The sequence below is a fragment of the Pelophylax lessonae genome, assembly GCF_965119305.1.
Source record: "Pelophylax lessonae genome assembly, chromosome: 2".
NCBI classification, from domain to species: domain Eukaryota; kingdom Metazoa; phylum Chordata; class Amphibia; order Anura; family Ranidae; genus Pelophylax; species Pelophylax lessonae.
The window spans coordinates 709115591-709140906 of NC_138769.1; the positions used below are offsets into that span (position 1 = coordinate 709115591).

The 25316-nt window shown below is 45.8% G+C and overlaps 1 protein-coding gene across 11 annotated transcripts in view; it reads left to right on the forward strand.

The window, feature by feature from the left end:
* The window catches only part of DLG2 (discs large MAGUK scaffold protein 2), a 2359657-nt gene that overhangs the window by 2195426 nt on the left and 138915 nt on the right, over positions 1 to 25316 (forward strand). For all 11 annotated transcript variants that reach the window (XM_082244450.1, XM_082244453.1, XM_082244456.1 and 8 more), the window contains one exon: positions 4743 to 4818. In XM_082244450.1, the coding sequence (XP_082100576.1) occupies positions 4743 to 4818 (76 nt within the window). The remainder of the gene's footprint in view (positions 1 to 4742; positions 4819 to 25316) is intronic.

Consider the following 25316-nt stretch of genomic DNA (forward strand, 5'->3'; position numbering starts at 1 on the left):
AGATTTTACCCCATTCCGACCAGGGGTTTTTTTGCGATTCGGCACTGCGTGATTTTAACGGACAATTGCGCGGTCGTGCGACGCTGCGCCTAAACGAATTTGACGTCCTTTTTTTCCCACAAACAGAGCTTTCTTTTGGTGGTATTTGATCACCTGTGCCATTTTTACTTTTTGCGCTAGAAACAAAAAAAGAGCGTCAATTTTGCAAAAATAACAATTTTTTTCACATTTTTTATATGAAATTCCCCAAAAAAAATGTAAAAATCAAAATTTTTTAACATTTCAGGCCAATTTGTTTTATACTACATATGTTTGGTAAACAAAATCACAATAAGCGTATTTTGATTGGTTTGCGCAAAAGTTATTGCGTTTACTAACTAAGGGAAAGATTTCTGTCATTTTTGGTGTTTTTTTTTTTTAACGCATAATGGCGGCGATCTGCGATTTTTTTTGCGGTACTGCGACATTGCGGCGGACAGATCGGACCCTTGACTGACATTTTTGACACTTTTGGGGTTACCAGTGACATTACTGCAGTAATCAGTGCTATATATATGCACTGTTACTGCAAAATGACACTGGCAGGGAAGGGGTTAACTTTATTGGGGAAGGAGGGGTTAAGTGTGTCCCTAGGGGCGTGCTTCTAACTGTGATTGGACATGGCTACTGGTGTAGGAACAGTGATCAACAGTCCTACATAGTAGAACCGTATGATCACTATTCGTACACAGGGGAGAATGACAGGCGGCTTGTTTACATCAGCCGCCTGCCTTTCTCCCTTCACGGAGGACGATCGCCAGTGACCGGCGGACATCGGGCCCGCCGGTCACACGCACGGACTTCCGAGGGAACGAGCCGGGACGGGCGCGCACCTGGGCGGGCGCGCGCTCGCCCGCTATTGGCTCACAAGTAAGTGACAGGCTAGTGACGTACCGGTACGTCACTTTGCCTGGCCGGGGCTGACCGCCGCAGTATATGTACTTGCGGCGGTCGGCAACCGGTTAGGGTATGCCCAGGCACACCCCATGCGCACACCTATGCTAAGGACAACCCAAAATTCTTAATGATAATGGTAAACAGGATAAATAGAGAGGAAGACGCTCCCTACAGGGGCACAGACAGCAATATAAATTGGCAGATGTTTTATTCCCTCTCCACTCTATCCAAAAAAAAAAAAAGTTTTGCCTTTAGTTACTTTAATATAGTAGGAACATAAAATATATAGTTGTTGCTTATGAAAAAAAAAAAGAAAAACGTGCTTGCTTCCTATTTTTTTTTTTTTTTTTTTAAATAATTTTTTCATTGTTTTTCTGTTAAATTGTGTCAGATCTTTCTGTCAGTTTGATTAGCATCACAATAAAGCCGAAGAGAGAAATAAATGACACCAGTGCTATTTTCATGTCATTCCTTTGGTGAAGAGCAGAGTGAAATGTTCTGTTTCTCGAGTGTTCATTGTGTACATGAGAAAAATTAAATGATGAGCTCAGATATGATAACACTGTCTGTAATAGCAATGCTGCTTGATGAACATTAAAGGGGAATTAACCACTTTACCACCGGAGGATTTTCCTGCTTTACGTCCAGGCCACTTTTTGCAACTTGGCACTGTGCGAATTTAACTGACAATTGCTCGGTCATGCAACGCCGTACCCAAACGAAATTTACGTCATTTTTCCCCCACAAACAATGCTTTCTTTTGGTGGTATTTGATCACCTCTGCGCTTTTCCTTTTTTTACGATATTAATAAAAAATGAGCGAAAATTTTGAAAAAATAATATTTTTCTTCTTTGACAGTTAAAAAATATCCAATATATTCAATTTTTGTCATATATTTAGGCCAAAATGTATTTAGGTACATGTCTTTGACAAAAAAATTCACAATGAGCGTATTTTTAACCGCTTTAAGACCGAAAGATTTTACCCCATTCCTGACCAGGCCATATTTTGCTATTCGGCACTGCGCTAATTTAACAGAAAATTGTGCGGTCGTGCGACGCTGTACCCAAATAAAATTGATGTTCTTTTTTCCCCATAAATAGAGCTTTCTTTTGGTGGTATTTGATCACCTGTGCGATTTTTATTTTTTGCGCTATAAAACAAAAAAGCGACAATTCTGAAAAAAAAAAATATATATTTTTTTCACATTCTGCTATACTGTATAACACTCCCAAAAAAAAAAAAAAATACATTTTTTCATCCTTTTAGGCCAATTTGTATTCTGCTACATATTTTTGGTAAAAAAAAAAGAAAAATTGCAATAAGCGTATTTTGATTGATTTGCGCAAACGTTATCGCATCTAGAAACGAGGGGAACGATTTATGTCATTTTTATTTGTTTTTACTAGCAATGGCGGCGATCTGCGATTTTTAGCGGGGCCCACTGCGGCGGACAGATTGGACCCCTAACTGACATTTTTGACACTTTTGGGGGTACCAGTACTACAGTAATCACTGCTAAAAATATAAACTGTTACTATAATAATGACACTGGCAGGGAAGGGGTTAACCCAGGGGCGATCAAAGGTTTAAATGTGAGCCTAGGGGAGTGATTCTAACTTTGGGGGGGGGGGGGGGGGACTTGTGAAATGATCACAGAGACATGCGATCCTATATAGAAGGATCACAGGCACTCTATGATCATTTCGGAGAGAAGAACGGTCAGATGTGTTTACAACAGTCAACGTCGTTCTCTCTCAACGGGGAACGATCGCGGGTGTCCGGCAGCAATCAGAGCCACCTGCCCCGTGCATCGGCATCCCCACTGCCTAGTGGGCGCGCTTGCCCCCCCCCCCCCCCCAGCACAACGCGCGTGACCGACGTGGAGCTACGACGTTTCACGCAGCCGAGCCACCCTGCCGCAGTAAAACTGCGGCGGGCGGTCGGCAAGTGGTTAACAGAACAAGTCTCTATTTTTATATCTGTTTGCATAGCAATTTTCAGAATTAGCATATCATATCAAATAAACAAAAAAACAAAGTTGCGCTAGAAATATTATTTGTACATATTGAAGATACACAGGTTGGCATATAGACTACAGAAAATTGAAATATAAAGTGCTAGAGAGATTTTGGGCTCCAATATATTAACCACTTAAGGACCACCCACCGCAGTTATACTGCGGCAGGGTGGCTCGGCTGCGTGAAACGTCGTAGCTCCACGTCGGTCACGCGCGTGGTGCTGGGGGCAAGCGCGCCCACTAGGCAGTGGGGACTCCGATGCACGGGGCAGGTGGCTCTGATTGCCGCCGGACACCCGCGATCGTTCCCCGCTGAGAGAGAACGACGTTGGCTGTTGTAAACAATGAATGTATTAATGAAATTGCAGCTCCATGTGTGGGTGCAAGCCCTGAGAAAAGGAACATCACTTTTATTTGGGTACAGCGTCACACGACCGTGCAATTGTCAGTTAAAGTAAGACAGTGCCGAATCGCAAAAAATGGCCTGGTAAGGAATTGGGTAAAACTGAAGTGGTTAAAAAAACAGGATCTTTTTTTTGTTTTTGGGTTACAGCCACTTTAATTTGGGTACAGTGTTGCATGACAAAGTTATTGTCAGTAAAACTATCACAGCACTGAAAACTAGGAATGAAATGGTATAACAGGCTGGTGGTAGATGAGCAAAAAACAAACAAATTAGAAACCTAACTTTAGTCGGTGTCGTAAGGTTCGTTCTTACCCTTATGATTACACTTTCAACTGGACAGCTTGGCCTGGTACAAAAAGTAGGAAAATAACAAATCTACTTGCCAGAGGCGTAACTAGAACCTTCAGGGCCCCGGTGCAAGAAACCATGAAGGGCCCCCCGGACCCCTGGCCGAGGCCCTTCCCTTCAAGCCTAGGGCTCTTCCCACTGATCCTGGGGCACTTTACTCTCGTTGCGGGGCCCTTTATTACGGTCCCGCAGCGGGACCCTTTCACAAGTTCTGCAGTGGGCCCCCTTCCTGCCATCTTGGGGCCTCCCCACAGTGGTGGAATGCCAGGGCCCGGTTGAAAGTGTGACCTTTGCGATACTGGTGTCGGTAGTTTTTATTTTTTGGTATTTTAATTGTATTATTTTTTATCATTTTATTTTATTTTTTTACAATGTAACTGACTATGACTCTGTCCATTCAGAAAAGGAAGGAGCTGGTAAATTACATATTTACAGACCCCTTGCTGGTTCTCTATTGTGACACATCCCCTGCAGCAGCTGGCAGGAGAGGGGAGGGAGCACAGTGGGGGGGGGGGGGAGGGGGAGCAGCACAGTAGGGGGGGGGGGGGGGGCAGGGGAGCACACAGGGGCCCAGAGACAGCAGATCACAAGTGAACCGGATAGGAGGGGCGGCGGGGGCAGCATACAGAGGAACCAATCTCCTCCATTTTCTTCCTGCAGCTACAGGAGGAAAAAGGAGGACAGTGATTTCTCTACATGCTGCCCCCGCCGCCCCTCCTATCCAGGTGTACAGGGGAGCTACACAGGCCCCCTGGAGCATGGGGCCCGCCTGAAATTGCAACCCCTGTAGTTGCGCCCCTGCTACTGGCAGAATCAACAGGTTACAAAAACTTGGTGACAGAGGTAGTCCTGGGAACAATGTTTTTAATGCTAATGACCAGTGCATCATATTTGTATTTTTTTACATTTTGCTTAGAGTTCTGCTTTTAAGTTAAAAATGAATACCACACACATCTTTGCATTAGATAGATATAGTCCTTATAAAATAAAAAGATAAATATAGTCCTAACTCTTTGCCTACATTCTTGTAGGGTTGAAAGGAGAGAGAGAGCGCGGTTGAAGACTGTGAAATTTAATGCAAAGCCGGGAGTCATTGATTCTAAAGGGGTAAGTAAAACAAAAATATATATAAATATATATAAATATATGTGTATTGATATTTCTTTATAATACAAGTGATAAATGTTTTCTGAGTGCGTTACTATGGTATATTGTGCTGAAAATTTTATAAAACAATTTAATTAAACACTGAAACACCATAAAATGACAGTATACAATCATACAAATCCATAAATAAACTCTAAAACAATATTAATTCATCCAAATTGATTAGAATGTATGGAAGAGCCCGGGGGCCATCATTAAAAAAAAATTTCAAAGATTTCTGAGCTTGAAATTTTTTTTTTTCTTTACAGAATTCTGAGTTTGTATGGAAGAGCCCTGGGGCCATCATAAAAAAAAAACAAATTCTGATTTATAATCTCAGAATTGTGTTTAATAAATTTTAGCATGGTCCTAACTTGTAATCTCAGAATTCTGACTTTTAAACCCAGAATTCTGACTTTCAAACTTATGGAAGAGCCCTGGGGCCATCATAAAAAAAAATTTCAAAGATTTCTGAGCTTGACGTTTTTTTTTTTTTCTTTACAGAATTCTGAGTTTGGAAGTCATAATTCTGGGTTTAAAAATCATAATTCTGAGATTAAAAGTCAGAATTCTGAGATTAAAAGTTAGGACCATGCTAAAATTTACTAAACACAATTCTGAGATTATAAATCATAATTTGTTTTTTTATGATGGCCCCAGGGCTCTTCCATAAGAATGAATGTATTTGCACTTATTTAAAAAATAAAAAATAAAAAATGAACAGATACTTTAAGACAGGAAAAAAAAAAAAAAATGCCTGACTTTTTACAACTTTAGGCTCAACTAATAAAAATAACTCCAGGCAGACATAAAAGACACAATATGACTGCAGCTCTGTATTCATTAATACATCCTTAATGCATTTTTTGTACCATTTTTTTTTTTTACATACAAGCAGTGTAATTACCTGAATTTGAATTAGCCTCTTGTAGTTCATTTTTTTTTTTTTTTCCATAATTTGTAGTTCATGTGCAGCAGAGCTCAGGCCGGGAAGCAGCAGCACAAGGATCCAGCCAGGTGTACTGCAGTGCCAAAAAAAAAAAAGGAAAATGATAGGAGGAGAGAACAGATTGATAGAAAGATAAGTTGATCAGGCAGCTGATAAGAAAGATCGGGCAGCTGCTACTCTTTTCTCTGTCCATTCATGAGCTGGGGGAGGGACAAGACCTATAAGAATAACTTAACCACTTCCGGACCACCCGCCGCAGTTTTACATCACTACTTTGAAGTTAAATACTGCTGTTATGGCAGCAGATAGCTGCCATACCCCTGGTATTTTCTTACAGGGCAGGCGGCGGTCCTCTTTCACATAAAAGTGGTCCCAGTGGTGGATTCACCACGGCATCACTTTTTAATGGGCGGTGGGAGAGGTGATTCCCAGCCTGATCCCGCAGCTTACCGGAGCTGTCGGTAGCGGGGAAAACGATCCGGTCCGTTGCAGTCCAAGGCAGAAAGTCGAGTGAGGGCAAGCTGGCCCCCTCTCCACTCTATGCCCTTGGAGGACCGGAGCGACGTCATACGTCACTTCCTCTCAACGGCCTTAAAGGGCCCATTTTTTTCATGCAGACCTCAGATCTCACATCTACACTAAAAAAAGAAAAAAAAAAGTCATTTTTGTTTTCATGATAAAAAAAAAAAATGGGCTCTTTAAATCTGTTGCTAGGGAGAGACGTATGACGTCGCTCAGGGCCTCCAAGGCCATAGAGTCGAGTGACGGCCATCTTGCCCTCACTGGACTTCCTGCCTGAGAAGACAGCAGGCCGGATAGTTTTTACCAACGGCTCCGGCACCTCTCCCGCCGCCCTTAAAGGTGATCCCGCGGAAAATCAGCCACTGGGACCACCCTTATATTGAAGCGGACCGCCCGCAGTTTAAAAAAAATACCGGGGTTATGGCAGCTATCTGCTGCTGCCATAACCTCTGTATTTAACGTCAAATACCGACATAAATACAAGGTGGGCAGTCCGTAAGTGGTTAACTGCAGCACAAAAAAAAAAACAAACAGGTATCCCTCCCTGCCAGACCATGCTGTGCTGTGTGGCAGAGCTGTGTAAATCTCAGAACTGGGTGGACGGGAATATGAATCCTTTGCTGGGTAATACAGCTGCCATATATGTATTTTTTCTCTGTATTTATCTGGTGTCTGACTTTAACCGCTATTAACTGCGTTATACTGCGGCAGGCAGCTGTTCCTGCGTAAACCGCCATAGCTATATGTCGGTCGCGCGCCTGCAGCTAGGGGGCAAGCGGGTGCCACATTCGGCGCGCTCCCGCCCCCACTTGGCAGCGGGGATGGACGGGGCAGGTGGCTCCGATTGCCGCCTGACACCCGCGATCACTCCCTGCTGAGAGAGAAGGACGGTCGGCTGTTGTAAACACAGCCGACCGTTCTTCTCCCTGGAATGATCACAGAGCGCCTGTGATCCTTCTATATAGGAACACAGGTCTCTGTGATCATTTCACAAGCCCTTCCCCCATACAGTTAGAAACATGCCCCTAGGTACACATTTAACCCCTTGATCACCCACAATGTTAACCCCTTCCCTGCCAGTGTCATTATTACAGTAACAGTGCATATTTTTAGCACTGATTACTGTAGTAATGTCACTGGTACCCCCAAAAGTGTCAAAAATGTCAGTTAGGGGTCCGATCTGTCCACCGCAGTGTCGCAGTCCCGCTTAAAATTGCAGATCGCCGCCATTACTAGTAAAAAAAAAAAAAAAAAAACAATAAAAATGACATAAATCTTTCCCGTAGTTAGTAGACGCAATAACTTTTGTGCAAACCAATCAAAATACGCTTATTGTGATTTTTTTTTTACCAAAAATATGCAGCAGAAAACAAATGGGCCTAAAATGTTCAAAAATGTTTTATTTTATTTTATTAATTTTTTTTTTGGGGGGGGGGGGGGTGTCATATAGCAGAATGTGAAAGATATTGCTTTTTTTTTTTTTTTTAGAATTGTCGCTATATTTTTTGTTTATAGCGCAAAAAATAAAAATCGCACAGGTGATCAAATATCACAAAAATAAAGCTCTACTTGTGAGGGAAAAAAAAGACATCAATTTTATTTGGGTACAGCATCGCACGACCGCGCAACTGTCAGTTAAAATAACGCAGTGCCGAATCGCAAAATATGGCCTGGTCATTAGGGGGCAAATCCTTCCGGTCCAGAAGTGGTTAAGGAAAAAAATGAGAGTCTGTGCTGAGAGAGAGACTGGCGTGAAGCAGAATGTTCCAGTGGAAGCTCCGATGTTAGGAAATAATGGGGCGTAATTGAATTTCATCTCACGATGCTGCAGAGACTGATGCGCCAGAACAGCATGGTGGTACATCACCGCTATTATTATTACATTTAGCTTTCAGAGTACCACTGTTTGTGAATGAAATGCCGGCTGATTAATGAGTCAAGGATTATAATTAAAACTAATTTATTTAGCTCTGGGATGGTTGGGACGGGCATTTTATAGGATGACGATTCTCCATGTTCCAGAACGGAAAAGTAAGTGCCGGTTCATACTATAGCGATGTCAGATCGCATGTGATTCGCACCGCACTGCTCTGCAAATCACATGCAATGTCTATGTGTTGCGAATTCAGAATTTGCATCGCATTCGGATCAAAGTCACGCAGGATCCTTTTTTTTGGTCTGCACCAGATTTGGATTGCATTTGTGGTCACACCTATGGGATCCAATTTATGTCCGAATTGACAGTTTGCACTGCGATATGCAAACTAATCTGGGGGTGTCATTAACTTTGTATTGACACCCCCAGTGCTGTATTTTGGCCTAGGTCGACAAGGCCCAGGCCTAGGGCAGCACTTTGCAGGGGGGCGGCAAAATAGCTGCCCTCGCCTCCACCTGAGACTCTATTGGCCACTGGTTGCTAGAGCTACCTGGCATCTAGCAACCAGTGATGTCACGCCCATGACTCCGTGGCCCAGGCCCCCTTTCTCTCTCTCATCCCCCCCTCTCTCTCTCTCTCACCCCCCTCTCTCTCATCCCCCCACACTCTCTCATCCCCCCCTCTCTCTCTCTCTCTCACACCCCCTCTCTCTCACCCCCCCTCTCTCTCATCCTCCCACTCTCTCTCTCGCTCATCCCCCCTCTCTCTCATCCCCCCTCTCCTCTCTTACCCCCTCTTCTCCCACCCCCCCCCCCCTCTCTCGCCCACCACCTCCTCTCTCGCCCCCCACCTCCTCTTTCGCCCGCCACCTTCTCTCTCTTACCCACCACCTCTCTTTCTCCCACCCCCCCCCCTTTCTCTCTCTTTCTCCCACCCCCCTTTCTCTCTCTTTCTCATCTCCCCTCACCCACCCTTACCCACCCCCCTCTATCTCATCCCCCCTCTCTCACCCTCCCTCACCCACCCTCCCTCTCTCTCTCCCACCCTCCCTCACCCACCCCCTCTGAAGAAATTTCAGGGGCTCTTGCTGGGTGGGAGTCACATTCGTTAAACAGGAAGGGGTGGCAAATTTACATAGGAGGGGGAAAGGGGGCGCCCAATTTTAGTCTTGCCTAGGGTAGCACAAAACCAAAATACACCACTGGACACCTCCCCCCAGCAGTTCGCATATGGCGGTGTGAACTACCTGCGAGTCGGGTGTGATGCGGGGACCCACAGTGGATGCGCAGGGTTCCCGCATCGCACCAATGTGAACCGGCACTAAAACATTATAGCTTGTTTACAGACCATTTTGGAAAGTTCCATAGGGGATGGATTGGTGACAACCTAAAACCTATTTTTGATTTTCATATTTTGAATTCTGAGGCCGGGTTGCATAACGTGTTTAACCATTTAAGGACCGCCCTCCCCTTATATTTACTGCGGCAGGGTGGCCCTTAAGCGCAAAATCACGTATCTCTACGTGATTTTGTAAAAGAATTCAAGGGGAAAGCGCGCGCCCTGAGCCCACCCAGTAGTGACACAATAGCGAATGAATTTTCACTATTGTCACATGGATTCTCCTCTTGGCCAATCAGGAAGCGGGTCCTGAGACCCGTTTCCGATTGGCCGAAAGGAGAAGCCATGCTATTGGCCAAAGAGGAGGGAGGAGACGCAGTGGAAGCCCAACCCACGGCGGAGGAGACTGAGGGGGAAGCCGCCGCCGCTGCCTGCCAGTCCAGAGTGAGTAAGCCGGCAACCGGGGGGGGGGGTATGGTGTGCTGGCTGGAGCTGGTGTGCTCGAGGGGGGGGGGGGTTATGGTGTGGTCTGTCTGCCGCCCCCCCCCCCGGCCCATGGAGCACCACAGAGGCGTAACTAGAACCTTCAGGGCCCGGTGCAAGAAACCATGAAGGGTCCCCCCGGCCGGTACCCTTCACTTCAAGCCTGGGGCTCTTCGCACTGATCCTGGGGCCCTTTAGTCTCGTTATGTGGCCCTTTTTTACTGTCCCGCAGCGGGACCCTTTTGCAAGTTCTGCAGTGGGCCCCCTTCCTGCCATCTTGGGGCCCCCCCTGCAGCAGCCAGCAGGAGAGGGAAGGGAGCACAGTGGGGGGGGGGGGGGGCACACAGGGGCCCAGAGACAGCAGAACACAAGGGAACTGGATAGGAGGAGTGGCGGGGTCAGCATACAGAGGAACCAATCTCCTCCATTTTCCTCCTGCAGCTACAGGAGGAAAAAGGAGGACAACGATTTCTCTACATGCTGCCCCCGCCGCCCCTCCTATCCAGGTGTAAAGGGGAGCCGCACAGGCCCCCTGGAGCATGGGGCCCGGTTGCAATTGCAACCCCTGTAGTTACGCCCCTGGAGCACCAGCTGCCACTGTTGTCTATATATATTTACATACTGCACTTACATAGCGCCCTCTGGTGTTCTTTGGTGTGGGGGTGGGACCACTGCATGGGTGCATTTAAAAATCAGCCCTGAAGTTGAGGTTTTTAAGTTAAGCAAACATTTCATTTACTACCCTTCTTGTTTTCATGACTCCATTTGCTACAATTTCGCATTAAGACCAGAACCTAATTGTACCTGCCAGACTTCATTTTATTAGCGCCATCGTTCTTCTGGAAATGAGGAACGTGGCTGATGTGGAAGAGTCAGATGTATACTCATTGCCCTTAAATGCCTTTTTGACGGTTTAAAATGAAATCAATTTCCAGGTTGTTTTCCTGCATTATTGTCTCCTCGTGTCTTCATTATAAACATCAGCATCTTCCGTCTCCCATTATGCCTTATCCACAGTTCTGTGATTGCGCAAACAAGCTGTTCCATCTCATTTCAAGTATATTACCATTTCCCAGGAACGACACCTCATAGGTTAGAGTGCGCCGGGCCGCCATGTGCCGCTCTTCCTTCTAATCATAGAACATTGATATGATTGTCATTTCATTCCCCAAGTGTTAGTCTTCAGTTGGATGGAAAGCGATGGTGCGGCTGTCATTTCCATCTAATGATAGAAATAAGGAGGAAAGGGGAGACAGGCCTAATACAGTAACATTGCGCTTTTCTTTTTTTTTTTTTTAGCAATTATAGATTTGTTGCATTGCTGAAGTGCGAAGGGTAAAGCTGAAGTTTATTCTGCCCCCCCCCCCCCTCCAATCAATATTCTCGTTAAACTTTTTTTAAATACAACCTTACTGATTTCATCACATACAGAGGCAAGAAAAAGTATGTGAACCCCGTTGAAAGCTGACAACGCACAAGCAACTATAATTTCTCATGCCTTTGTTAACCACTTCAGTACCGGGCAATTTCACCCCCTTGCTGCCCGCAGGCCTATTTTTAGCTTTCAGTGCTGTCGCACTGTGAATGACAATTGCGCGGTCGTGTATTTTTTGGTAAACAAACGAAATATGAAAAAAAAAAAAACACCCCGTTTTTCTTAGTTTATGTTTTTCTCCTATGCTGATGTTCACTAATGAGGCTGCACTGATGGGCACAGATAGGTGGCACTGATGAGAAGGCACTGATAGGTTGCACTGATGGGCACTGATGACGAGGCACTGATGGGCACTGATAGGCAGCACTAATGGCACTAAGAGGTTGCATTGATGGGCACTGATAAGCACTGATAGGTGGCACTGATGGGCACTGATAATCAGGGCACTGATGATTAGTGCCCTAATTATCCGTGTAAATGTCCCCTGTCACACTTGCCAGTTACCGACTCTCCTCTCCTCATGCTGTGACAGCGCTGAGGAAAGGAATGCTGATAACCAGGAAGTTTGTTTACATGTGATCAGCTGTGATTGGACACAGCGGATGACATGGTAAAGGGCCACTGTGATTAAACGCAAAAGACAGAAAAAGAAAGACAGAAAATTTTGGGAAAAGAAAAACTGTTTTTTTTAGTTTCTGTTATAAAGTAATTTTTCTCCTTTGCTGATGTGCACTGATGAGGCTGCACTGATGGTCACTGACAGGCAGCACTGATGAGGAGGCACTGATAGGCAGCACTGATGGGCACTGATATGCAGCACTGATGGGCCCTGATAGGAGGCACTGATATGCAGCACTGATGGGCACTAATAAACGGCACTGATGGGCACTGGTAGGATGCACTAATGGGCACTGGTGAGGAGGCACTGATGGGCACTGATAGGTGTCGCTGATGGGCACTGATAGGCGGCACTGATGGGCACTGATTGTGGGCATTGTCAGACCCCACGAACCGCCGCAGCTTGGTTGGGGTCTTGCCGTCTCCTACTCACCCTGGAACTAAGACAAGGCTCCAGGTTCCCGTGGGTGAACCTCTCTTTCCCCAGAGAGTGAAGCAGGAACAAGCTCTTACACAAGCTCTTACAAGAGCTTAGTGATTATCCAAGGGAGTATGAAGAGCATAGCAATCCCTTGTGTAGCAGGTTCCCCCATTGAGAGACAGGACTCTAGATTGAGGGTGAAATAGAACTCAAACTTTAATGGTACAGCTGCTCTTTTATACAGTTTTCCCCCACAAGCTTATCGCCCAGGTGGACCTTGTTGGGGACAGGACATGACATTCACAATCCAATAGAAACAGGGTTTTACATTCAGTCATTCCCATACAGTGTACACAATCCCTCCCCTCTGGTTGATTACAGTATCATATGCAGATGAAAATGTATACAGGAACCGAAACTAATTATCTAGCCATCTGGACAGAACAATGTGAGGTCATTAACATTTAACAATGGGACAGACACAATCCACATTCCATTTCAATACACACACAATATGGAAGCCTGACAATGACAGGCTGTGTGTCTCTCTCACAGACAAGCACACGGAATACACATTATCTAGGAGTCAGACTTCATGGCAATGGTCTAGAACAGTCTAAATCTCCCAGTGTAAAGTAGGATTAAATCTTCATATATCTATATGAAGATATTGCTGACAAATATTGCTGTCTCATTTGAAGCAATTCAAACCATTAAGTATCAGCTTCTCACATCCAGTGACGGTGAATACCGTCACAGTACCCTATTGTAAACCAAATGGGATCATCAGCCACGATTGGATTTCAATATCTAGATATCCTAAACAGCTATCCCGAATACGTAGCTGGGAGGAAGCAGTTTTATTCGGGTTGATTTACTAAAGGCAAATAGAATGTGCACTTTGCAAGTGCAGTTGCACTCTGCAAGGACATTTGCTCCAGAGCTTAGTAAATAAGGGGAAGCTTCACCTTGCAAAAAATACCCAATCACATGCAAGGCAACTAAATAAAAAAAAAAATCTGTATTTTTCCTTGCACATGATTGGATGATATAAGTCAGCAGAGCTTCCCCTCATTTACTTTAAATGTATTGGACTAGGTGGGACTTTAGATGAGACCCAAGCTGGTGTTGCCCGGCGTCTCCATCCCTATAACGAGAAACAAAATTAGGTTTTATTTGGTTGGTGACAGACTGGAGGGTGAGTACATCAGACTGGGGGCTGGCTGACTTTCATGCACCTCTTACAATCCCTCAACCTAATTTTGTTTCTCGTTATAGGGATACATTTAAAGCAACCAGGGATGGAGACGCCTTGCTTACAGCTTGGTGCCTCATCTAAAGTCCCACCGTGCGATTTTCGTGCGTTTTTGGTGGATGCAGTTTTGATTTGACCCTAGTGTTTTCCGTATACAGGGATGGAGACCAATAGCATGACCTGCTTGTCTCATATAAAGTCCCAAAGGAAATTAGGGATTTCAAAGGCAGTGTGCTTTACAGGCCATGCCCTATACATAAAATCCCTTCCTATCCATATACTGCATCCACCAAGGGGATGGAGGTGTAATGCTTTTCAGCTGGTCTTCTCCAGTTTGCACCATGGTTATATTATAACCTAATCATTTGAGCTTTTGAGACAACAGCCAGTCGTGCATGGGGATGGGTTGGGGGAGGTTGGGCTGTCTCCCTCTCACCTGTTCCCCATCCACCCATTAGCGGCCATGTGCCTCCAGTGTGAGGACACTAAATTAAGAGTGTAGGACTGCAGATTTAAACAGGGTGCCTTGAAGTGGCTCTGCAGCTTTCACATGCGTTTGCAAATGTGTGTCAACTAAACCCCTGTTCTTTGTACCAAGAGACAGGTTTTATTTGGTTGGTGACAGACTGGAGGGTGAGTACATCAGACTGGGGGCTGGCTGACTTTCATGCACCTCTTACAATCCCTCAACCTAATTTTGTTTCCCCTCATTTACTTAGCTCTGGAGCAATTGTCCTTGCAGAGTGCAACTGTGCTTGCAAAACACACAGTCTATTTGCCTTTAGTAAATCAGCCCCATTGCATCTCATTAATGTCCTGTGTATTAATATGGGGTATTATATAATGCTTAATGGAGAAACCCAAAGCGATTTAAAAGCTTGTACCTTTAAAAATGAATGATAGCCAGCCAAGGGTGTCACATTAAATCTTAATTTTCAATTTTCAGAATTAATTTATTATGACAAGTTTTCCTATGAAAGAGCAATATGTTGCCCCTACCTTACTTCGGATAACTCTAAAGCTGCAAATCAGAGCTAAGAGGACTCCTAGGGTGTAAGAACTGCTGTGCTGTCCACTGTCTGACTGTACAGTATATTGATAGTGAAGATGTAAAGGCTCGCAGGGCTTCTGTTTTATTGTAGAACAAAGGCCTTCCATTAAAATAAATATGTGCTGCAGCTATTCATTATAACCGCATCTTCACTTGCAGTGCTTTTGCAAAGTTCCACAACTGCCTGTTGATCCTGCCAGTAAAGTCTACCTAATGCAGCTTCTTGAGATAGGGTGGCAACCAGTGGTGTATTTTGGTTTTGTGCTGCCCTAGGCAAGACTAAAATTGGGCGCCCCCTTTCCCCCTCCTATGTAAATTTGCCTACCCCTTCCTGTTTAACGAATGTGACTCCCTCCCAGCAAGAACCCCTGAGATTTAATGAGAGGGGGTGGGTGAGGGAAGGTGGGAGAGAGAGAGGGGGGGTGGGTTAGGGAGGGTGGGAGAGAGAGAGGGGGGGTGGGTGAGGGAGGGTGAGAGAGGGGGGGATGAGATAGAGGGGGGTGGGAAAGGGAGGGTGAGGGAAGGTGAGGGCAGATTAGAGCGAGAGAGAGAGAGAGAGAGAAAGGGGGTGGGAGAAAGAGAGGGAGAGAGGTGGTGGGCGAGAGAGAAGGTGGTGGGCGAGAGAGAAGGTGGTGGGCGAGAGAGAGATGGTAGTGGGCTAGAGAGAGAAGGTGGTGGGCGAGAGAGGAGGGTGGGAGAAGAGGGGGGGGGGAAGAGAGGAGAGGGGGATGAGAGAGGGGGGGTGAGCGAGAGAGAGAGGGGGGATGAGAGAGAGTGGGGGGATGAGATAGAGAGGGAGGTGAGAGAGAGGGGGGATGAGAAAGAGAAAGGGAGGCAGGGCCAGGGAGTCACGGGCGTGACGTCACTGGTTGCTAGATGCCAGGTAACTCTAGCAACCAGTGGCCGATAGAGGCTCAGGTGGAGGCGAGGGCGGCTATTTTGCCACCCCCCTGCAAAGTGTTGCCCTAGGCCTGGGCCTTGTCGGCCTAGGCCAAAATAAAGCATTGGTGGCAACGATGCAGCACTGCTTCTGAAATCAGAGCAGAATTGCCACTGTCAGGTAGGCTGTGCCTTCTTCACTACAGTAAGAGAGGGAGATGCTGCAGGGGGGGGGGGGGGGGCGTGGCTATTAGCATTGACACTGCTAATTGACAAACCTGCAACTTGGCCACACCTAGTCCTGCCCACTGCTTCTGGATGGACAGCATTGACTCTGTTACTGAATCTCTCCCACTGTGAGCTGCAGTGTCTGGGAGGGGGAGTGTGGGAGACACAAATAAAGGCGGATTCGGCTTAGTCAGGGAGGCTAAAATAAAGTTTTTTTGTTTACTTTATGAGGCTTGTGCATCCCATAGTACCTGGATTTGGAATTTGTGTAGAGAGTCATACAGGAGCCTTCAATTGTTTTTTAATAGTATTAACCGCTTACCGACTGTATAACTTATGTATACGGTGGCAAGGCAGCTCTGCGACTCAGGATCGCATACCTAGTACGGGATCCTGCACTTCTGGGTCTGGGGCGGGTATGTATGCTGCCGGGGGAACCCGCTCCCACTGGGATTATACACAGCAGGGAGCTGATCTGCGAGTACCACGGACTCAATGTCAGTGTTGCCAACCCCCCCGGAGGGAAATTTATTGGCAGAACGTCCAAAATTTACGGACGGCACCAATTTTTTCTGGCAAAAAATCATGAAATTTACTGACCAAACCGCATTTTTTACGGACACTGAAAAAAGTACCTAAAATAACAATTTTCAGTGCTAAACAGTGCAAATATCAATACTTTAACTATAAACATATAGCTGGTGCTATTAGCAATGTGTTAAAGTTAAACAAAAGTCAAAAAACATATTTCTCAAATTTACATGAAGGTTGGGTTACCATAACCCAGCCAGCACAGAGTTCCCCCTTACATCAGAGTCTGCAGACATGGTACAGGAGGTGGTCAGAGACTGTGGACATGGTACAGGAGGTGGTCAGAGACTGCGGACATGGTACAGGAGGTGGTCAGAGACTGCGGACATGGTACAGGAGGTGGTCAGAGACTGCGGACATGGTACAGGAGGTGGTCAGAGACTGCGGACATGGTACAAGAGGTGGTCAGAGACTGCGGACATGGTACAGGAGGTGGTCAGAGACTGCGGACATGGTACAGGAGGTGGTCAGAGACTGCGGACATGGTACAAGAGGTGGTCAGAGACTGCGGACATGGTACAAGAGGTGGTCAGAGACTGCAGACATGGTACAGGAGGTGGTCAGAGACTGCGGACATGGTACAGGAGGTGGTCAGAGACTGCGGACATGGTAAAGGGGGTGGTCAGAGACTGTGTACATAATACAGGAGATGGTCAGAGCCTGCGTGGACAAGGAAGTGCCCTCCTCACCCCCTCACAGTAGTTTCTTCCTATGTCCCCCTTCATATTAGCTCTCCACATCACACAGCTAGGTAGGTAGATGGATGGGTGGGTAGGTAGGTAGCTGCCCTGATATCACACAGGTACTGGTAGATAAATGAGTGGATAGATAGGTAGCTCCCCTGGGGTCCAGGAGTGGCAGTGAGGTGACAGGCAGTGTGGTGACAGGTGTCAGGCAGTGAGGTGACAGGCAGTGAGGTGACAGGCAGTGAGGCAGTGACAGGCAGTGAGGTGACAGGCAGTGAGGCAGTGACATGCAGTGAGGTGATAGGCAGTGAGGCAGTGACAGGCAGTGAGGTGACAAGCAGTGAGGCAGTGACAGGCAGTGAGGTGACAGGCAGTGAGGCAGTGACAGGCAGTGAGGTGACAGGCAGTGAGGCAGTGACAGGCAGTTAGGCAGTGACAGGCAGTGAGGTGACAGGCAGTGAGATGACAGGCGTCAGGCAGTGAGGTGACAGGCGACAGGCAGTGAGGTGACAGGCAGGGAGGGAGTGACAGGCAGTGAGGTGACAGGCAGTGAGGCGTCAGGCAGTGAGGTGACAGGCAGTTAGGCAGGGCATGGAGTGACAGTGTCCGGCGGGGTCAGAGACTCAGAGGCAGGGAAGTGGGTCAGGGAAGGCAAGCCAAGGCAGTACAAGTTACACTTACATGAAACATCTCCTCGTGATGCCAGGACCAGATTGTGCCCTCATCCTTCCATCTAGATGAGAGGAGCCGGCTCTGACTTACCTGCGGCGGATCATTGGACGATGGACGGTCAGTGGCCACTGGCCAGCAGTGTGCCCAGCACGGTTCCAGTCCCGGCTTCATCACACAGCCGATCGGGGAGGAAGGGGGAGGGCTGCTCATGTGGGTGACAGGTCCATTCCTCCAGAGTCCAGACATCCATCCAGGACACCTTAGTACATGCCGATCTCGGCCGGCGGGAAAACTTAAATGACGGCGGAGGGGCGGGGGCGGAGGCAGAGGCGGGCCATGGCACTCGTCCGACGATAACTCGGGGATCTCCGGAACTGTGCGCCGCGCATGCGCAGTTCCGACCGTGCTGCCGTAGATTTACTGGCACTTTTCTCCTGCTACGGGCATTTACGGGCAGGAGAAAAGTGCCCTGTTTTAATGGGCTGTCCGTAAATCTACGGGCGGTTGGCAAATCTGCTCAATGTACGCCGGCACCTACCTGATCATTAGGCAGATCGCCGTTCTTTCAGTAGGGAAGGCATTGGTCCTGTGTTCCTGCAAAGAACATGGATCAATGCCTTCCTTTAGTAAAAGCACCTCCCCCTTAGTACACAAGCACTGGCTAGGCACACAGTTAACCCTTTGATCGCCCCTGATGTTAACCCCCTCCCAGCCAGTGTCAGTACAGTGACAGTGCATATTTTTAGCACTGATCACTGTATTAGTGTTACTGGTTCCCAAAAAAGTGTCAGTTAGTGTCCGATTTGTCCACCGCAATATCGCAGTCCTGCTAAAAATCGCTGATCGCCCGCAATTACTAGTAAAAAAAAAAAGAAAAATGACATAAATCTTTCCCCTAGTTTGGAGACGCGATAACTTATAGGCAAAATACGCTTCAAAAGTCACTGATCGCCCCCTTTACTAGTAAAAATAAATAAAAATTACATAAATATATCCCATAGTTTTTAGACGTTATAACTTTTGCGCAAACCAATCAATATGCCCTATTTCGGATTTTTTTTTTACCAAAAATATGTAGTAGAATACATATTGACCTAAGTTGATGAAAAAATTCGATTTTTTTACCTTTTTTATTGGATGTGTTTTAGAGCAGAAAGAAAAAATGTTGTTGTTTTTTTTCAAAATTGTCGCTATTTTTTTGTTTATAGCGCAAAAAATAAAAAATGCAGAGGTGTTCAAATACCACCAAAAGAAATCTCAATTGGGGGAAAAAAAATAAATCAATTTTATTATGGTACAGCGCCGCACGATTGCGCAATTGTCAGTTAAAGTAACACAGTGCTGTATCGCAAAAAATTGCCTGGTCATGAAGAGGGGTAAATCATCCGGAGCTGAAGTGGTGAAACTCAATATCAAACGTATAATATATTGCAGCTTACTAATCCTTACACGTGGTGGCTGCATTCGTTTTCTTTCTTCTTTTTTTTCCCCCTGGTGATCAGAAGAGGTAACACACTTCCTTTCTAAGGGTGCAACTCTATGGAGTGACAACAGAGACACCCTTGGACAGCAGCATTGTCAGTATGGGGGAGGGTAGTGTTAGATGTATCTAGAAGATTTAGATGGACTTGACTAATACATTAACCACTTTACGACCGCCCGCCGCAGTTATACTGCGGCAGGCAGCCGCTCCTGGGCAAACTGCCGTAGCTATACGTTGGTCGCGCACCTGCAGCTAGGGGGCGAGCACGCGCCGCCGGTGGCACGCTCACGCTCGTCAGCAGGGAAGCCGATGCATGGGGCAGGCGGCTCTGATTGCCGCCTGACACCCGCGATCGTTCCCTGCTGAGAGAGAAGGACGGTCAGCTGTTGTAAACACAGCTGACCGTTCTTCTCTCTGGAATGATCACAGAGCTCCTGTGATCCTTCTGTATAAGCACACAGGTCTCTATGGTCATTCCACAAGCCACGCCCCCCCCCACAGTTAGAATCACTCCCCTAGGTACACATTTAACCCCTTGATCACACTGTTAACCCCTTCCCTGCCAGTGTCATTAGTACAGTAGCAGTGCATATTTTTAGCAATTTTGACAAAAGTGTCAAAAATGTCAGTTAGGGGTCCGATCTGTTCACCGCAATGTCGCAGTCCCGCTAAAAATTGCAGATCGCCGCCATTACTAGTTAAAAAAAAAAAACAATAAAAATGACATAAATCTTTCCCGTAGTTAGTAGACGCGATAACTTTTGCGCAAAGCAATCAGAATACGCTTATTGAGATTTTTTTTACCAAAAATATGTAGTAAAAAACAAATTGGCCTAAAATGTTAAAAAATTTAGATTTTTAAAAAATGTTTTATGTTATATAGCAGAAAGTGAAAAATATATATTTTTTTTTTTTCTGAATTGTTGCTCTTTTTTTGTTTAAAGCGCAAAAAATAAAAATCGCAGAGGTGATCAAATACCACCAAAAAAAAGCTCTGTTTGTGGGGAAAAAAAAGTACATCAATTTTATTTGGGTACAGCGTCGAACAACCACGCAATTGTCCGTTAAAATAAAGCAGTGCAAATCGCATAATATGGCCTGGTCATATTATATATACAATACAACAATGTAGCCAATGCCTCTTTGGCCTACATGCATCATCTGAGCGCAGGGGACATTTACTTGTCTTTTCTGTCGAGCTCTCACACTGTCAAGAATGGAAAAAAGGGGGAAAAATGGACTTTCTAGGCACGATAAACTTAAAATAAAACACTTTATTGATTGACATAAAATCAGAAGAAAGAACCCCCTGAACGGGGAGATACTGGTGGGTCAAAGTACATATATAGCACGACAAAATACACCTTGCCAGTGAGGCATGAGCATACAAAATGCCTCAGCAAGGGGAAGGGTCCCCTTACTGACCACAAATGTAAGGGGACCCTTCTCCCACTGCCAACCAAAGTAAGGGGTTCTTCTCCACCCAACCACCAATGCAAAGGGGTCCTTTTCCCACTGATGTCCAATACAAGGAGGTCCTTCTCAACTGATCATCGGTGTAAGGGTGCTTCTCCACACACCAGCAATGTAAGGGGCACCTCTTCCATGCACCACTAATTTATAGGGGGACATTTTCCTACAGACCAACAATATAAGGAGGTTCTTTTCCATTGACCACCAGTTTAAGGACTCATTCAGAAGTGTGGCTATCATTGACACCCATCTGAAAAACACTCCACTGTAGATCCATTTTTGGAGACCTTGGGTCACGGTCTGTAAAGCCTATCTAAGTGGCATGCCATTTATTTTTTGTATCAACATCATCTATCTATCTATCTATCTATCTATCTATCTATCTATCTATCTATCTATCTATCTATCTATCTATCTATCTATCTATCTATCTATCTATCTATCTATCTATCTATCTATCTATCTATCTATCTATCTATCTATCTATCGTATCTTAAGCTCTAGGGATGTCATCATGTTAGCAATAAATTGATTTGAGGAGCTCCATAAATTTGGGATAATAAAGTTCAGGTCCAATTGCAGTTACACTCCTATAGTTCCTCCAGCTGGTCTCTTGACTTTAACAGCTTAAAAATTGACCAGCAACTGCAAAATCCAACCTTCAGTGTAATTTCTAATTTATGTGAAACATTATAGGAAATACTTCACCAACAAAGTCAGAATAGAGAAGAAAAACACCTGCGTACGTAAGCCCCAACAGGGGAGCAAGATCAAGTAACGCAAGAATTCCCAATATGCTGTCATTGGCAAAGCTTGAAATGAAAGAAAGAGTCATACACTTAGCAGATCTTTTTTTTATTACTGGTCCTTTCAGTTTTTTTGGTTAAAGGATAGGCTGCATCCTCAGTGATGTCACCGGTCTCTAATGAATGGATAGGCTGCATTCTCAGTGATGTCACTGGTCTCTAGTGAATGGATAAGCTGCATTCTCAGTGATGTCACTGGTCTCTAGTGAAGGGATAGGCTCCATTCTCAGTGATGTCACTGGTCTCTAGTGAATGGATAGGCTGCATTCTCAGTGATGTCACTGGTCTCTAGTGAATGGATAGGCTGCATTCTCAGTGATGTCACTGGTCTCTAGTGAATGGATAGGCTGCATTCTCAGTGATGTCACTGGTCTCTAGTGAAGGGATTGGCTCCATTCTCAGTGATGTCACTGGTCTCTTGTGAATGAATAGGCTGCATTCCCAGTGATGTCACTGGTCTCTAGTGATTGGATAGGCTGCATTCCCAGTGATGTCACTGGTCCCTAGTGAAGGGATAGGTTGCATTCTCAATGATGTCACTGGTCTCTAGTGAAGGGATAGGCTGCATCCTCAGTGATATCATTCATCTCTAGTGAAGGGATAGGCTCAATTCTCAGTGATGTCACTGGTCTCTAGTGAAGGGATAGGCTGCATTCCCAGTGTTGTCACTGGTCTCTAGTGAATGGATAAGCTGCATTCTCAGTGATGTCACGGGTCTCTAGTAAATGGATAAGCTGCATTCTCAGTGATGTCACTGGTCTCTAGTGAATAGATAGGCTGCATTCCCAGTGATGTCACTGGTCTCTAGTGAATGGATAGGCTGCATTCCCAGTGATGTCACTGGTTTCTAGTGGAGGGATAGGCTGCATTCTCAGTGATGTCATTGGTCTCTAGTGAATGGATAGGCTGCATTCTCAGTGATGTCACTGGTCTCTAGTGAATGGATAGGCCCCATTCTCAGTGATGTCACTTGTCTCTAGTAAAGGGACAGGCTGCATTCTCAGTGATGTCACCGGTCTCTAGTGAATGGACAGGCTGTATTCTCAGTGATGTCACTGGTCTCTACTGAGCAGATAAGTTGCATTCTCAGTGATGTCACTCGTCTCTAGTAAAGGGATAGGCTGCATTCTCAGTGATGTCACTGGTCTCTAGTGAATGGATAGGCTACATTCTCAGTGATGTCATTTGTTTCTAGCGAATTGCTAGGCTGCATTCCCAGTGATGTAATTTGTCTCTAGTGAATTGCTAGGCTGCATTCCCAGTGATGTCATTTGTTTCTAGTGAAGGAATAGGCTGCATTCTCAGTGATATCACTGGTCTCTAGTGAAGGGATAGGCTGCATTCCCAGTGATGTCACTCGTCTCTAGTAAAGGGATAGGCTGCATTCTCAGTGATGTCACTGGTCTCTAGTGAATGGATAGGCTACATTCTCAGTGATGTCATTTGTTTCTAGCGAATTGCTAGGCTGCATTCCCAGTGATGTAATTTGTCTCTAGTGAATTGCTAGGCTGCATTCCCAGTGATGTCATTTGTTTCTAGTGAAGGAATAGGCTGCATTCTCAGTGATATCACTGGTCTCTAGTGAAGGGATAGGCTCCATTCTCAGTGATGTCACTGGTCTCTAGTGAAGGGATAGGCTGCATTCCCAGTGATGTCACGGGTCTCTAGTAAATGGATAAGCTGCATTCTCAGTGATGTCACTCGTCTCTTGTGAACAAATAGGCTGCATTCCCAGTGAGGCCACGGGTCTCTAGTGAATGGATTGGCTGCATTCTCAGTGATGTCACGGGTCTCTAGTAAATGGATAAGCTACATTCCCAGTGATGTCACTGGTCTCTAGTGAATGGATAGGCTGTATTCTCAGTGATGTCACTGGTCTCTTGTGAATGAATAGGCTGCATTCCCAGTGATGTCACTGGTCTCTAGTGATTGGATAGGCTGCATTCCCAGTGATGTCACTGGTCTCTAGTGAAGGGATAGGTTGCATTCTCAATGATGTCACTGGTCTCTAGTGAAGGGATAGGTTGCATTCTCAGTGATATCATTCATCTCTAGTGAAGGGATAGGCTCCATTCTCAGTGATGTCACTGGTCTCTAGTGAAGGGATAGGCTGCATTCCCAGTGTTGTCACTGGTCTCTAGTGAATGGATAAGCTGCATTCTCAGTGATGTCACGGGTCTCTAGTAAATGGATAAGCTGCATTCTCAGTGATGTCACTGGTCTCTAGTGAATGGATAGGCTGCATTCCCAGTGATGTCACTGGTCTCTAGTGAATGGATAGGCTGCATTCCCAGTGATGTCACTGGTTTCTAGTGGAGGGATAGGCTGCATTCTCAGTGATGTCATTGGTCTCTAGTGAATGGATAGGCTGCATTCTCAGTGATGTCACTGGTCTCTAGTGAATGGATGGGCCCCATTCTCAGTGATGTCACTTGTCTCTAGTAAAGGGACAGGCTGCATTCTCAGTGATATCACCGGTCTCTAGTGAATGGACAGGCTGTATTCTCAGTGATGTCACTGGTCTCTACTGAGCAGATAAGTTGCATTCTCAGTGATTTCACTTGTCTCTAGTAAAGGGACAGGCTGCATTCCCAGTGATGTCATTTGTTTCTAGTAAATGGATGGGCTGCATTCTCAGTGATGTCACTGGTCTCTAGTGAAGGGATAGGCTCCATTCTCAGTGATGTCACTGGTCTCTAGTGAAGGGATAGGCTGCATTCCCAGTGATGTCACGGGTCTCTAGTAAATGGATAAGCTGCATTCTCAGTGATGTCACTCGTCTCTTGTGAACAAATAGGCTGCATTCCCAGTGAGGCCACGGGTCTCTAGTGAATGGATTGGCTGCATTCTCAGTGATGTCACGGGTCTCTAGTAAATGGATAAGCTACATTCCCAGTGATGTCACTGGTCTCTAGTGAATGGATAGGCTGTATTCTCAGTAATGTCACTGGTCTCTAGTGAGCAGATAGGTTGCATTCTCAGTGATGTCACTAGTCTCTAGTAAAGGGATAGGCTGCATTCTCAGTGATGTCGCCAGTCTCTAGTGAATGGATAGGCTGCATTCCCAGTGATGGCTCTTTGGCTATTTCGGAAAAGCTTAAAGAGCTCAGCCAGGTGATTGCCAGACCATTTTTCTTGATCTTTAAGGATAGTTTACAGACGGGTATGGTGCCAGCTGATTGGAAAAAAGCCAACGTGGTACCAATATTTAAAAAGGGGCCGAGATGTATCCCGGGTAACTATAGGCCGGTCAGCCTAACATCTGTAGTCTGCAAGATTTTGGAGGGGATGTTAAGGGACCACATACAAGACTTTAGTAATGAAAATGGTATTATTAGTAGTAATCAGCATGGATTCATGAAAAATCGTTCTTGCCAAACCAATCTATTAACCTTCTACGATGAAGTGAGCTGCCACCTAGATAAAGGAAAGCCTGTGGATGTGGTGTATCTGGACTTTGCAAAGGCCTTTGACACCGTTCCCCACAAACGCTTACTGTACAAACTAAGGAAGGTAGGTAGGGACCATAAGGTGAGTACCTAGATAGAGAACTGGCTCCAGGGGAGAGTCCAGAGGGTGATGATTAATGGGGAGTACTCGGATTGGGCGGGTGTGGAAAGTGGGGTCCCCCAGGGTTCTGTCCTGGGACCAATCCTGTTTAATTTATTCATAAATGATCTAGAGGAGGGGATA